Here is a 14,095-nt window from a genome sequence, read left to right as displayed (position 1 = left end):
TGCAATGCTGACGGTGTTTTAATGTTTTCTTTTATGTGTCCCCCGTAACGCACTTTGGTGAGCCTACCTTCATAAAAACTGCTACTTGAGCCTCCTAAACATCTTTAGTGTACGTCAACATCAGAACCACTGGAGAAAGCAATTGGTTTTAACCTTTTGATATTCCTCAAACATTTGTTTGTCTCACCATGATAGAAGTGCCATTGCCTTTTCAATTCTGTAATATTGTATCCAGATAATTATGTGCAGGCGCGTAGCCAAGGGGGGGGGGGGCGAAGGGGCAGCCGCCCCCCCCCCCTTGAGCATATTTTTAAATTTTTATTAAATGTTTTTATGATATCGCTAGTATTTTCAAAAGAGAAAATGCTAAGATGCTGTTATGAAATAGTGATACCATCTCTTTGATGTTACCGAAACACTCCATCGAGACACCTTACAGGCCTCTTATGTATTTATCTAGGTCATGGATTCAGTTTTCCCACGAGAAGTTTTTAACTATCTTATTGAATCTTGGTACAGGGCCTTTTCCCAAAATAGATTCCATTATGTCTGTGGAACATTCGAGAAGGTTCTCTCACGTGGTATGGAAGTTTCCATAAGAAAGGGGATGGACTTCCAAACTCCCAACCAATCAGGGCAGATCAGTGCCAGTGCACTTATTTTTATATCGTTAGGTTAATACAGGATGGTCAGGTCATTGGCTGCCTACTGATTGTGCGCAGTGGGATTTTATGGAAGTAAGGTTTAAAAGGAAAAGGAGGCCGAAAGTTTTATCACTTCACTTCACTCCGTCAGCGCTCCGTGATCAGTTCGTCATTGCTTCGTTACTATTTCATCACTCCTAATTGTTTAATTGACGGAGTCAAGTCAAGTCAAATCATTGTAATTTAGTTTTGTTTGTAAAGAGAATCGACAGAGAAGAAATTATACCGAATCAATAATCAAATCCTATCTCGTCAAATTGTTTTTCTGTGAACTCATTGTTTTCGCCCGTTCGAGACATCTCCTGAAGAAGCATAAATACGGCATCAAGATATCCCAGTACCTTTCTATCGCGAGTCCCGATAAAGTATCACTATCGGAGGAGCCGGGCTCGTCACAATATTACAATGCAACTAACAAGGCCTAGGAAGTGCCATTTCCAGCGATCTGGGAGGCATTTTCAGCCAAAATTTTCTTGTACGCTTCGCGCCAATCATGGTGGCGCTACGCTTAGATAGTTTGCAATGCCGAATCTACAATTTCGCCCCTCCCTTGGCAAATTCCTGGCTACGCGCCTGATTATGTGAGAGACCTTGTTGAAAGGATCGCTTTACCCTAATTAATATTTTGCATATGTTATTCATACGAGTAAATAGTATAGCTTGGGAGTTTTACTACACTACTTCTAATAGGCCAACGATCAATGATTTTCTCTCTGTTTGCCGTGCAGAGTCGTTATGTCCCTAGCCGGATGAAATATATTCAGTTTTATATCACAGAACGTTTCTGACCGGAATCATGATGCAAAGGTGATTTCATTATACATCCTCATGTATTTTCATGTTATATTCCTGTCCCGTCCCGTCCCGACCCTTCCGATCCCTCCGTTACTCCTCGCACAAAATTACTTGAAGTAACTGCCAGAACCTAAACTTCTTTCATGTTGTCCAGTGATATTAAAACTCTCCACCTTTACGTTTAATCATAAACCCCCTACCCCACCCCCTACACCCCTTATCCGAAAAAAGACCTTCCATGTCCTTTAAAGTGAAAATCACTGCCTGAATTCGATGTCTGCCAGACGTTATATATTATGCTTTACATATACATATTACTATACATCACGTTATTGTTTATACTTTCTTCCGTCAGTAAATACATTATGCGCTGCCAGGATGTCATGTCTTCACCTCCAATCCCCCCCCCCCTCCCCCCCTACCTATAATCAGATAGGACAAACTCAAGGCCTACATAGCAAAGAAAGAAATAAAATATGACAAAACCATGTTTGCTAGGCTATTTCGTGAAGAAGAATACAATACCATTGAGAGATAAATAGCTTATATCAACTTCACTAATTTGATTTTTTTTAACGATATCTACAAAGTTTTTTTTTTCCAAATGGCAAACTGATTATCTCCCCTCATTCATTAACAAAGAGGGGAAATGGTGATCAACAGACGGCAATATAATTATAAACTTATTAAAATCTTTGAAAATCTTTCAGTATATATGGCCAGTGTCGTAATGACTTTTCAGGCTCCATTATTTTGGAAATCGAGAATGACTTTTCTATTAATTTCGTTCACACTCTCCTTGCGTATGACAGAAACTCATCTTATACTGTATAGCTAATGTAGTTTGTCACCATCTCGTGATAACATATTCGAGGAGTTAATTACTGTAGGCTTTAGCCCACCAACTATAAGATCCAGACGTGGCGAAAGGCCGAGGGGGTGGGGCGGGCTTTGAGCACCCCATGAATAATGAAATTGGGTAGCTTTTAATATTTTAAAATGAAAAAATATAATGTAGGCCTACTTTAACTTTGTCAGTAACATATTTTCTTGTCTTTATTAATCGTGTGAAGTTAGGGGAATGGGGCTGCTATATATAGGCCTAACTCGCTGAAGTAATTATTCAACCAAAACACAAACATCCAGTTAAAGGTGTGTAAAGTGTAATTAAATGTACAGTTATGTGCATACCGTGTACCCCACCCAAGTTCATTCGATAAAACCGAAAAAGCGAAAGGGAACGTATAGGCCTATACGTACTTTATATTATTAGTACGGTATTTAGTACGTATCTTTTCATTTTTCCCTTTTAAAATTGTCAGTTTGCCTAATTTTCGCTGACAACGGCCACCGATACCTTTCCCCTCCCACACCCGGCAATAACCCACACTCAAAAGAAGAAGGGTCCCCCTCACCCCCCCCCCATCCCGCAATTCGACCAACTTTGCGCGAAGACCTACACATTTGATTGTATATGAATAGGCCTTTGGAGGCCATAATAGGCTTTGTCAAGCATTTTTCCAAAATATACCAATTAATCACTCAAACATTCATTGGGCCACCGTCATTCAGTTATCCAGTAACTTTATTTCTAATATCCCGGCAGGTTTTAAACTGCAAAGATACTTACGGAAGATTTTCAAGGACTCTTTTATGTACACAAATCAGGCGCGTATCCAGGATTTTCTAACCCGGGGGGCGCGAATTACTATCTAAGCGGAGCGCCACCATCGGTTGGCGCGCAGCGTACAAGGAAATTTCTGGTTTTGATACCCCCCAGATCACCGGAAATAGCACTTCTCGGGCTTGAAAATGACCAACCAGATGTACACTTTTGCCTGAGAACCAAGTATTTCCCAAAAGTTTTTTCCATCCATATAACCTTTTTGAAGATTGTCACCAGTCACACATCATGTTCGACCTTATTGCATGTCCTATGGATCATTGCTTTTGTAGGTGATTCTACGTCACGGCCCACAATATCCGAAAGCCCCACTTTTCAAGGTTTTAAGCCCATTATTTGTTGAGAATTTAAAAATTCAGATTTCTCGTGAATAAAATCACTTCAAAACATACCCATAATGTTGCACAAAATTCAATCTATGGACAAGCAATATAGAAAAACCTCCTTGAACCCCTAACAGACAGGTCAAAGTTGCACGAGTAGAGGAAAGTATGATGAAGAATGTTGGTGAGGAAATTTTGGAAAATTCCGACACAGTTAATTTATTGGTGTAGAAATATTGCAACCTCTTATAATGGCTATTATAAAACTTGGTTGAAGGGAATGAAAAATAGCAGATATTTCCGATATCAGGTATATCGAAACCGAACACTACACACATAGGCGTAGGTCCCGTAGGAGGCGGTGGCTGCAGCCCCCCTCCCCCCCCCCCGCAACCAAATTTTTCCCCATCTTTTTCGGGCACCTACTGAAAGAAAAATAAATAGCAATGAATAGCTTAAAAATGATCTCCTTGGTAATTAAAATAAAGTTCTAAGCTTGGCCGACATTACTACTGTAAAAGAGAGTTTTGACATAAATGGATCTGTATGATTTTTCTCCATCTACATAAGACATTTTGTTATTTACATAGCATCCAGTGGTATACTGTGCAACTTTCACGGACCATGCGGTACACGATGCCATGCACTGTAATGACCGATGCTTGCTTATATGATATTGGCATTGATTTTTCGCGCGCGAAAAATTTTGGCTTTTTTTTCGGGCAAGTCATTACAGCCCCCAAATCCAATTGGGCTCCTACGCCTTTAACTACACACATAGACAGTTTTTGAGGCTGTTCATCGTGGAACATTCATTTCAATGCTCACTGATATGATGTTATATCTGCTCTTTGCTTTACAAATTCGAACAGGCGTGTAGCGAGTAATTGCCAAGGGAGGGGCCAAGCCTGTAGGCAAACTATCTAAGCGAAGCGCCACCATGAGTTGGCGCGAAGAGTACAAGAAAAATTTTGGCCGAAAATGCCTCCCAGATCGCTGGAAATGACACTTCCCAGGCCTTGTAAGTTGCATCTTAGCATTGTCTATTTTGAAATTACTAGCGATGTCATAAAGAAAATTTGCTCGGGGGGGGGGGGGGGCGGTCGCCCCCTTCCCGAAATGCGTCATGTACCCCGACGACTCGGTCGAGTTCAAGACCAGCCACAGTTGGTTCCATATAGCACAATTGTACAATTGTTTAAGGCGTCCATATACACACACACGTGTTATGATAGACCATATATAGTATTTATATAAATACATTAGTGAGAGAGGAAAAATGGAAACGTCAAAAATGGAGTTGTCGGTGTAAGGGGTAGGGTGAGGCGCACACCCCCTCCGTAATCCTTGATCTGTCACTGGCTATACCCTGTGTGTATTATAGGGATCAGCGCTTTAACTATGACTGTTCCTCTTTCTCTTCCCGAGGTCTTGGCTATCTTCTACTCCCTCCTTTTGTCCTTTTTCTCTCATTTTTCTTTTTCTTTTCCCTTCCTTCCTCTCCTCCTTTTCTTTTTTCCCCCTCCTTTTCCCTTTTTTCTTCTCTTTTTTTCTCTCCTCTTTTCCTTACCCGGGGGGCGCGCGCCCCCAACGCCCCCCCCCCCCTGGATACGCACCTGCAAATCATAACAATATTACACAGGGCATGAGAAAGTACATTGACCCTAGAATGACCACTCGGCAAATTATTTACGTATTCAGTACAGTATAGGCCGATATGGTTTACTATGCATTGAAGCTAGCCTAAGCTAAAGCCTTGGGTACGGTAAGTTGTGTTACGGTAACCACAGACAGCCTAACCAAGGTCTAACGTTAGGTATATTACCATTTCCCGAATCTAGCTGTGTATATTTTCATCTCTTATTCTATCAGAGTTGAATGAACGTGCATAATAAGTGGGATAACCTATCTTACGCTTTTCGGAACTTGCAAATAGCAGTCCTAATGACGTAACTATGTTAGGCTAATGGTAAGTAAACGCCTGGTGAAGTCATTTATTATTACACAACCTAACGTTAGGCCTAGCATAACAACAAGTAACATTTGGCTAGGTTAGGATTAGGCCTACATTACTTTGTAGGCCTGGCCTATGCTTACCTCGATTAATTGATGCACCTTCAAAAATTAAGAAGCAACGATACAGCAGGCAACCTAAACTTTTTGCAGCCAAGCAGAGTAACATATTTGGTGATTTTTAATCCATTTCAGGTATATGCCGATCAAATTGTTTTTTGGTTTTTTAACGCTTTAAACACCCTAACCCCCCCCCCCCCCCTTACTACTGGTTAGGAGCTCAAAATGTAAACTTTGCATAGGGCCTAGCCTAGGGCTTAACTTAGTCTAGCACCTAATGTTAGGTTATACTTATGGCCGTGGCTATTCTTACGACTAGTCGTAACAATTAATTATAAACTATTCTTACGACAAAGGCGAATTCAAGCGCAGTAAAGTAAATAAAGCAACTGCGCATGTAGTAGGGGTAACCCTAACCCTAACTTCAACCATAAACCCCAATCCTAACCCTAAGACTAACCCTAACCGATAAATTATTGTTACTCCTGGTCGTAAAAATAGTACGCCTGTCATAAAAATAGCAACTGCGCATGCGTAATCGGAAATTATTCTTACGAATAGTCTTAAGAATAGCCACTTTGTATACTTATACAGTTACTAAATAACCTGGGCTTAATATCTAAGTATTACTAGCCCAGATCATTGTAAGTCTAGGCCTAGCCTAGTTATTCTCTATCTTAGGCCTAGCCTGGCAACTACTACTAGTACTAATAAGCCTAGGCTATGTGGTCTGAATAGGGACTGAAGATGGACCTGGATAGTACTAGTAGTAGACAGGCCCAACCTTTGACTAGAAATGTAATGTATTTTTTTGTTTCATTTATTTGTTTGTCCACGTCACAGAACAATGAGTAGGTCAAATAAATAAGAATAACAGATGTGAAAGGATGTGATCTAACAACCATTGTGGGCTTAGCAAGTAGAAAACTCCCTGCAAAAGTAGAAGAAAAATGAAACCAAACAATACCAAACAAACCTCCCAAAGGTACCCCTCCCCCAATCCCTTTCCTACCAAAACACTACGCCATCCTCAAGAACACAATGGTTGCAATTAATAAAATATTTTTAAGGTATAATTTAACATGATGCCTAAAACTAAAGAGCAGCTGAAGGCTTAATTTTAAAAATTACGGGAAACTTATTAAACAACGATGGAGAGTGGTTAGTGAGACTACACTTACTACGGGAAGTTGAGCAGAAAGGTGTACGTAGATCACAATTTGGAGAATATTATTAATAGTAAGTAAATGTAAGAATATTTAGAGTAAAGAGATCATCAAGCAGTACAGTAGCACAAATTTAAAGAAGTGAATACAACGACTTGTACTATCCCGAGGGCTGAGAATGTTATGTGCCTAACTGCTCTCTTCTGAAGAATATATGTCCCAACTTGTTTAGATTGGTCTTAGAAGTACCAGACAAGCTGATGGAGCAATACAAAAGATGAGGAGGGATGATTAAGTTAATAATATTTTTTTTGAAAATATCTTATAATTTAAACAAAATACGTACACCTTTCAAAACTTGTTTAGAGATATAATTAATATGATCAGTCCAGGAGATCTTTGAATCAATGTACACCTAGAATTTTGAATTATTTACTCTCTGAAGGAGAGTACTAGCATGCAAACTGTATAAATTTCAACAATTCTTGTTCTAGCAGAACTTCAAATAGAACATGTAACTTGTTTTGTTAACATTCAAGGATAACTTATTTGCCTCAAGCCAGTCATAGAATATATCTCATTCATTGCAGACATTAGAAACTAGATTTTCTAAATTGGAGTCAAGAACAGAAGTACTGTATATATTAGTATCATCAGCAAAAAGAACATGCAAATTTGTAATAGCAACATTGAAGATACAGTATCATTCACGTAAATAATGAATAATAGTGGGCCCAAGATGGAACCCTGTAGAACCAGCATCTGATAAGATGATGTTTAGAATGCATATAGATATATACTGCCGCCTTTTGGAAAGATAGCTAGCAAACCACAAAAGAGTCAATCCCCTTATGCCATAGTGTGACAACTTTAGTAAGAAGTATATTATGATCAATGGTAACAAATGCTTTGGAAAGGTCTAAAAAGTCACTTATACAATTTTCTCAATTGCATTTGCCAGTGCAAGCTCCCTAGAGTGACCGGGCCCAAAACTGGTGTGCATTAAGGAGATTTCTGTATGCTTATTAAGGATAACATTAAGACGAGAACATGAACCTTTCCAGAATTTTTGGAAGACAAGGCAAAAATATAAATATGGCAATAATTACTATTTACTAGTTAATAAGCATCTCCCTTCTCAAAATGGGAATAACTTTAACAATCTTCAACTGATCCGGAAAAAACTCCTGAATTAAATGAAGTATTGCAAATGTGAGTAAGAGATATTTTTAGTACTTAGAGAAGAAAGGGCAACATTGGAAACTTTTGTTTCAGACACAGAAAAAAGAAACATATCATATCTTATGACTATAGGGAAAAGCCTAACATAAGCAACTTACTTAGCAACAGAGATCAATTGCAAATGAGCACTTAGGGGGGTAAGGCCAACAGAAGTACAGTAACATAATTAGTTTAGTCTGAACTTAACCTCATGGCAAGTCTCACTTTAAGGTTCAAAGGATCCTCCTGAATATGTTCATTATTTGCAGGAAAAAAACATTTACATCACAAAAAATGCAGATTCCAATCATCAAACATTAGGAATCTGTTTCAGTGATGTGGCATCTTTGATGTAGGTTTTAGTAGTATAACACTCAATACAGTACGTAGGACCTATACTACATTGCAATGAAATCCTGGAAGATGCTTAGTAGAAATAAGATATGGAAGCATGGGAACTCCCCAAATGGAAGCACTTAACTGTTTGGAAGTTGTCATTGAAAAAAAGACAGTAGCAAGCGTTACAGCAAGCAAAGGGGAGGGACTACTTGTGAAAACGAAACAGATCCGATGCACATTGCATAATTGTTCTTCAATGATTCTTGAAATGTTTTCACAGAGTGATACAATTCAACTGGATGCGATAATTCAATTTTCCATGTATGTAGAATATGTTCAGGACTCAAAAAAATGTCTCTATGGCCGATGGTTTATGTATACACAACATCAATAGCTGAATTAATATGTTCTCAGTGAGAAACAAAATGTAATCGTTATTATGATTTGTGGATATTTGGATTACCTTAATAGGATGTAGGCTGATCACAATCTCTCTGTAGTTTATTGCCATATATACATACATGTGTAAAAGTAAGTTGGCCTGACGTTTCGATCCTAGCAGGATCTTCTTCAAAGGTTTCTTTCTTGCTTCTCTCCATCCCTTGTCTACTAATCCCCTTTCATCCATCTCTTTGTGTTCACCATGCTCATTAACCTGTCTGAACTTTGTGTGTGTTTTTGCCCCTTCTGTTACTGTTACTTGTCTTTTAGCCTTTGAAGAAGATCCTGCTAGGATCAAAACGTCAGGCCAACTTACTTTTACACATTCTGCTACACAGGCTCTCTAGTGGATAAGCAGTTTGCTAACAGTTTTATTTTATTTTGATATATATACGGTAGTTATCCTCAAATACTGTCCAGAAAGATTATATCAACTTGAATAAGGAATGGATGTTTCCATGGATACATGTACTGTATATACCATATTACTTCCACAGTTTTATAGTCTTGTAAGAGAGTTGACAATTTAAATATATGCATGATATCAGGTTTCTTTTTGACACATTTCCAAATACAGTATCGTTCTTTTGTGGTAAAATTAATTATTTATATAAAAAAATGAATGTGACACAAAGTTGTGACATGCAAAAGATTGTTGAATTTTAAATGAACCTTCCAGAGAAAAGTACAGTAGTTTACAAAATGTGCCTTCCCACATTAATTACATAGTCCCAATTACTAAAGCTCTCCACCAATTTGTATTTTGTTTGAGAGTAAATTATGTGCGATGTATAACATACAGTATGTACAGTCAACTATGTCTAAAATTTTGTGTCTCCAAAAATTCTTGTATTGCTTTTAATAATTTATCCACAAGTCTAATGGAAAGGTACACAAACCAACACACGTCTTTGCTGAGCTGTTTAAATCAGAAATGCTTAAACCAAAATGTTGTGTTTAAATGTGTCCACTTCTTAACGTTCATGTTTCAAAAAGTCGCCCAATTTTTCTCCAGATCTGCACACTCACGTACTTTACACAGTATATACATGAGAAACACTACCCTATTGTTTCGAAATGACCCCTGTGACATGTGAGTTGTAATAGACATACAAAGCTGTAATATTAAGTTATTGTTTTGAAATTAATAATAATGATGCTTTTGGAAATGTCATGAGATGGATTCTAAGTCTACTGTCATTGAACATTACACTGTTCTTCCTACCTAGTATCAGTTTTCACATTGTCCTCTTTGTTCTCTTTTGTGTCCTCAGGTTGATTAGAATGTCTAGCGGAAATGAAAGTCTTATCACTACCGTGGTTCCTGGAAGACAGGACCATAACTCAAAATGGCTCAAGACAGATTTACAAGTAAGTTTTGTCCTACTGAATTTGACTTCATGGATCCATATAACTTAATTGCACTCATCTGGTCTCTTATCAGATTACCGAAAAGATCTGCTAAATTAATGGCATTATGGCGTCACACAATGACGAATATCTTCCCGATGTAACCTTTACATATTGTACTGTACCGCATAAATACAACACTCTAACCGAACAAAAATTTTCATAAGTTATTGAAGAATTCATGAGCATCTCTATCGTGGTTGAGTTTGCTTCTCCTTGAATATCCTATGACTTATCTGTGAAAATCACGTAAAATTTTGGGCCCAAATCAGTCCATTTGTCTTTCTGTAGATTGAGCAGTGTGTTCTTGCGTCATTTCTTTGAACTTTTAGGCCGTCTTCAATCGTGAAGGACTGAGCAAGTACTGGAACCAACTTGTGAAGGATGGGGAGGTCACATCTGACAAGGCAGAACTAAGGTTCAATTTATCACCAGGAAAAGGTCAGTTGTACAGAACCATATAAATCCTAAACCATTACACATTGCTTTTTGTTTCAGAAATGGTACTGTACATGTCAGTCCAGTATTCCACTTCCACATTTCCCCATGTCCCCCCACCCCCTTTCCCCCAGTTACCCATTGTTGAGTTTCCCCCTGGACCACAATGCAAACAGACTTGGCATATTAGTTACTGACTGGTTAAGTGTCATTCCAATTTGCCAGTTCAATAAAGTAGTCATTTAAAAACTGTGGGAAGCTGATGCGTTGGGGAAGGTACTCCCATGGATAGCTTCGATGAAGGATTGTTATTGAATTTCTGATGTAGCATCCTTTACCCCTTTCCCCCCCCTCACAGAAAATCTCAGCTTCTAACAGTTTGCATTCAGTTCTTCCCCTGACTGCAAAATACCCCCCCCCCCTCCGCCTCTCTCTCACATGTACATTGATTTTGCTCCCTGGACCACCTGTAAGTAGGCTCAAGTTTTCTAAAATTGACAATGGCACCTTGAACTGGAGATAACTAGGTACGGTTCCCCTTCCTTACAGCTGTAAATGTTACAGTGTTGTGTATTTCTACTGTACCTTGACTCCATACCATTGCAGTACTGACATACTGTAATAGTAGGTTAAATGGATCAGGGTATACTCGGTGCCCCGTGGTCAGGTTTCATTTCAAATTGCCAAGTTGGTTGTCAAATATGATTGATATACTGTACATTAAAAGAAAAAAACATTCCTAGAAAGAGAGAGAGATTGCCTGCACTGGTGTTGTTTGGGCATCTGGTAGATTAATTACTATTGGTTGTGCAACAAGGTAGTAATATATTTCTCAGTCACTGGGAGAGTCATTAACAAAAAGCCATTCTCTCTTCATTTAATGCTTGCTCAAGATTAACTGACATCTGATTTGAAAGCCTACAAAATCCCTGCCAGCAATGATTTGTGACTCAGTCACAAGATTTTAGAAGTCTGTAGTAATAGAGAAAATATGCGTGCCTTTTTTACGAAAACTGCAAGACGGGCCGGTATAAGGAAATGGTTAGCTGGCGAAATGTCAGTGGCGTCGGATGACAAATCTTGGAAGTAAGGTTTTACATCAGAGATTAACAACAGTCACGGTATTACTGTACTACAACTGCAAGCATCTCGTACATAAATCACAGGTTGTCCAACTCGGAAAGCAAGATTCGGCGTGTGACTGTACATCTGTGTCGTCTTAACTCAATTTGTCCATGGGTTAGATTTCCTTTGTATGATTTCTAGCTTTCTCGTGAGGTCTTCAATCGAATCTCACATTTTTCTAAAATCCATGTGGTTCATCACTGGTGTACCTGTCCCCACACAACCAGAGCATCCATAAGGCTGTTTGGTAATATTTAGTATTGTTTACACACTAAACCATCTACAGCTTTTCAACCAGCTTTGGTCTAACCCTACTTATTCCAACGCCTTACAGTATCTGTCGAGGCCAATTTTGAATCAGAACTGTAAATTTTGCATCCATTGAATTTGAGTCAGAATATTTGATCTGGTATGGCATCAAAATGCCTTGCAAAATTGTCAACTTACTATTAAAATGTATATTATAGCAGTCTCAGTACACAGAGACCATAGTATATTATAAGACGTAAACTTCAGAAACTTCCAAAATGCTACAAAAAATCTGAACACTAAAGTATTCGGTGTAAGTGCACTACAGTAAGCGGTGTGGATGTCATTGGGATTTTCCGAAGTCTTACAACCCGTTTCCATGGGAATGTATCATCTTGTAAAGACTCAAGAGTATCAAATTACAGTAATTGCTGTCTTGTAGGATGGCAGTGACTTTTTAGCGAGCACCGTTTAAATTTCTTATGTTTCTGCAAAGTATAATTTAGGTGAACAATGTTCTAGGCTAGGCTCTAGCCTAGCACAATAGGAGGCACATATTTTGCACATTGAAATTATACTACACCGCAATGGACACACTTGATCAGACATCCGATAAATGTGAACCAGGCCAGTAAAGAAGTTAATGTAAACATGTTTGAAGAAATGACAAATACTTTGGCAATCTTAAAAGATGAATAACTTAAGAATTTGCGATTATGCGCAATAATCAAACATTGCTAAGAATGAATGTTGCCCTGCAGAACAAGAGTAAACGCATGAATCTAACCAGAGCAAGTGCTTGTTGATCTTTAATTCAGCACAGTGAGTGCTAGTGTACGCATTGTGAGAACCTGTACTTTTGTGATATTTGCTGACAAACTGCTTCAATTGTGTTTTTTGATAGGTTCTAATGCTATTTTTCAAAAGCAGATTATGTGTAGTGCTAGCTTGTAGTCGAGTTGTCACAACTTAGATTTTGAGCACCATAAATCAATCTTCCAAACTATAATCAAGACTACTGGCGATTAAACGATTGCAACTATCAGCACTACCTCTCACCCCCCCCCCCCACGAGGTACCTCCCTCTCTCCGTTCTTCATGATTTTCAATCTCATTACCTGCGCAAGTCGTTTCAATATCATCTTCATATTTTCTCGACTTTGGTCTTACAGGGAGAACTAATGCCACTTGTTCTTGTGTCAATGTTGGCAGTGGACTGAATAGTTCTTGTAGCTGCATCTCCTGTCAGCAGGGGGAGGATGGAGAGAACTGCGGACCTGACCTGCTCCCATCGGTGTGCTTCCTGGAATCATGGAAATGGGGCAACCAACCAGGTATTACTTGAGCAGCATAGCTTCATCTTCCATCTGTGAAAGTTGGAAAAGGGCAAAGAAATTTATGGCAAGAACGGGATTCGAATCGGTGCCCACTTGGTTAACCGGTCCATAGGTCACTGACTCGAATCCCAATCTAGCGATAAATTTCTCTACCCTCTTTCATCGTCTCAAATTTCACCGTCGCCAGTTTTCCGTTATTGACTTACTTATATAATCGGATAGACTCGAACGGGGAAAATATAATGTTAATTTGTTAGGTTTATGTGTTAGTTTTTGTTTATAAAGCAAACCTAGCTTTATGCCACTTTCATCATGACAAGCATACTGTACACTACATAGCCTTTATTAGACTGCTTTTGCATACAGAATTGGGGCTGACACTGTTAGTGCTGTGACAATTCTTTGCAAAGTGTAGAGTTAACCCAATGAACTACTGTATGCATTCACATTCACATGATCTACTGTATGCATGACAAAAACCAATAAATAAATAGAATAAGATTAGAAAAAAAGTAAAAGAAATGAGTAAAATAAAGAAAGAAAGAAAAGGAATTTTGTTTCTAACTAGGGCAATCAACCAGGTTGTTTTAATATTTCACTGACTACTAATACCTGGAAGTAAATGAGTAATTTTGAAAATTAATCATTTTGGAAATGGGGCAATGGATTGTGAAAGGTAAAAAAAATTATCCAAAATTCTTCACTTATCTCGGGTAATTTTTTTAAACATACAGGTAGACCTGGACGACCTAATTTCTGTTCCGACAACCAAACTCAGCTCTGTAGGTTA

At 38.6% G+C, this 14,095-nt stretch overlaps 1 protein-coding gene across 1 annotated transcript in view; it reads left to right on the top strand.

Moving 5' to 3' along the window:
* The first annotated feature begins 5,277 nt into the window (after nucleotides 1-5,277).
* Nucleotides 5,278-14,095, top strand: part of LOC139979554 (E3 ubiquitin-protein ligase HERC2-like) — an 87,158-nt gene continuing 78,340 nt past the window's right edge. The window contains exons 1-4 of the mRNA XM_071990481.1: nucleotides 5,278-5,475; nucleotides 10,021-10,117; nucleotides 10,489-10,597; nucleotides 13,141-13,302. Of these exons, the coding sequence (XP_071846582.1) occupies nucleotides 10,031-10,117; nucleotides 10,489-10,597; nucleotides 13,141-13,302 (358 nt within the window). The 5' untranslated portion in view covers nucleotides 5,278-5,475; nucleotides 10,021-10,030. The remainder of the gene's footprint in view (nucleotides 5,476-10,020; nucleotides 10,118-10,488; nucleotides 10,598-13,140; nucleotides 13,303-14,095) is intronic.

This window comes from Apostichopus japonicus, chromosome 14 (assembly GCF_037975245.1).
Source record: "Apostichopus japonicus isolate 1M-3 chromosome 14, ASM3797524v1, whole genome shotgun sequence".
In the NCBI taxonomy this organism is placed as follows: domain Eukaryota; kingdom Metazoa; phylum Echinodermata; class Holothuroidea; order Aspidochirotida; family Stichopodidae; genus Apostichopus; species Apostichopus japonicus.
The sequence above is the reverse complement of the archived record's forward strand: the minus strand, read 5'-3'. Positions and strand labels throughout refer to the sequence as shown.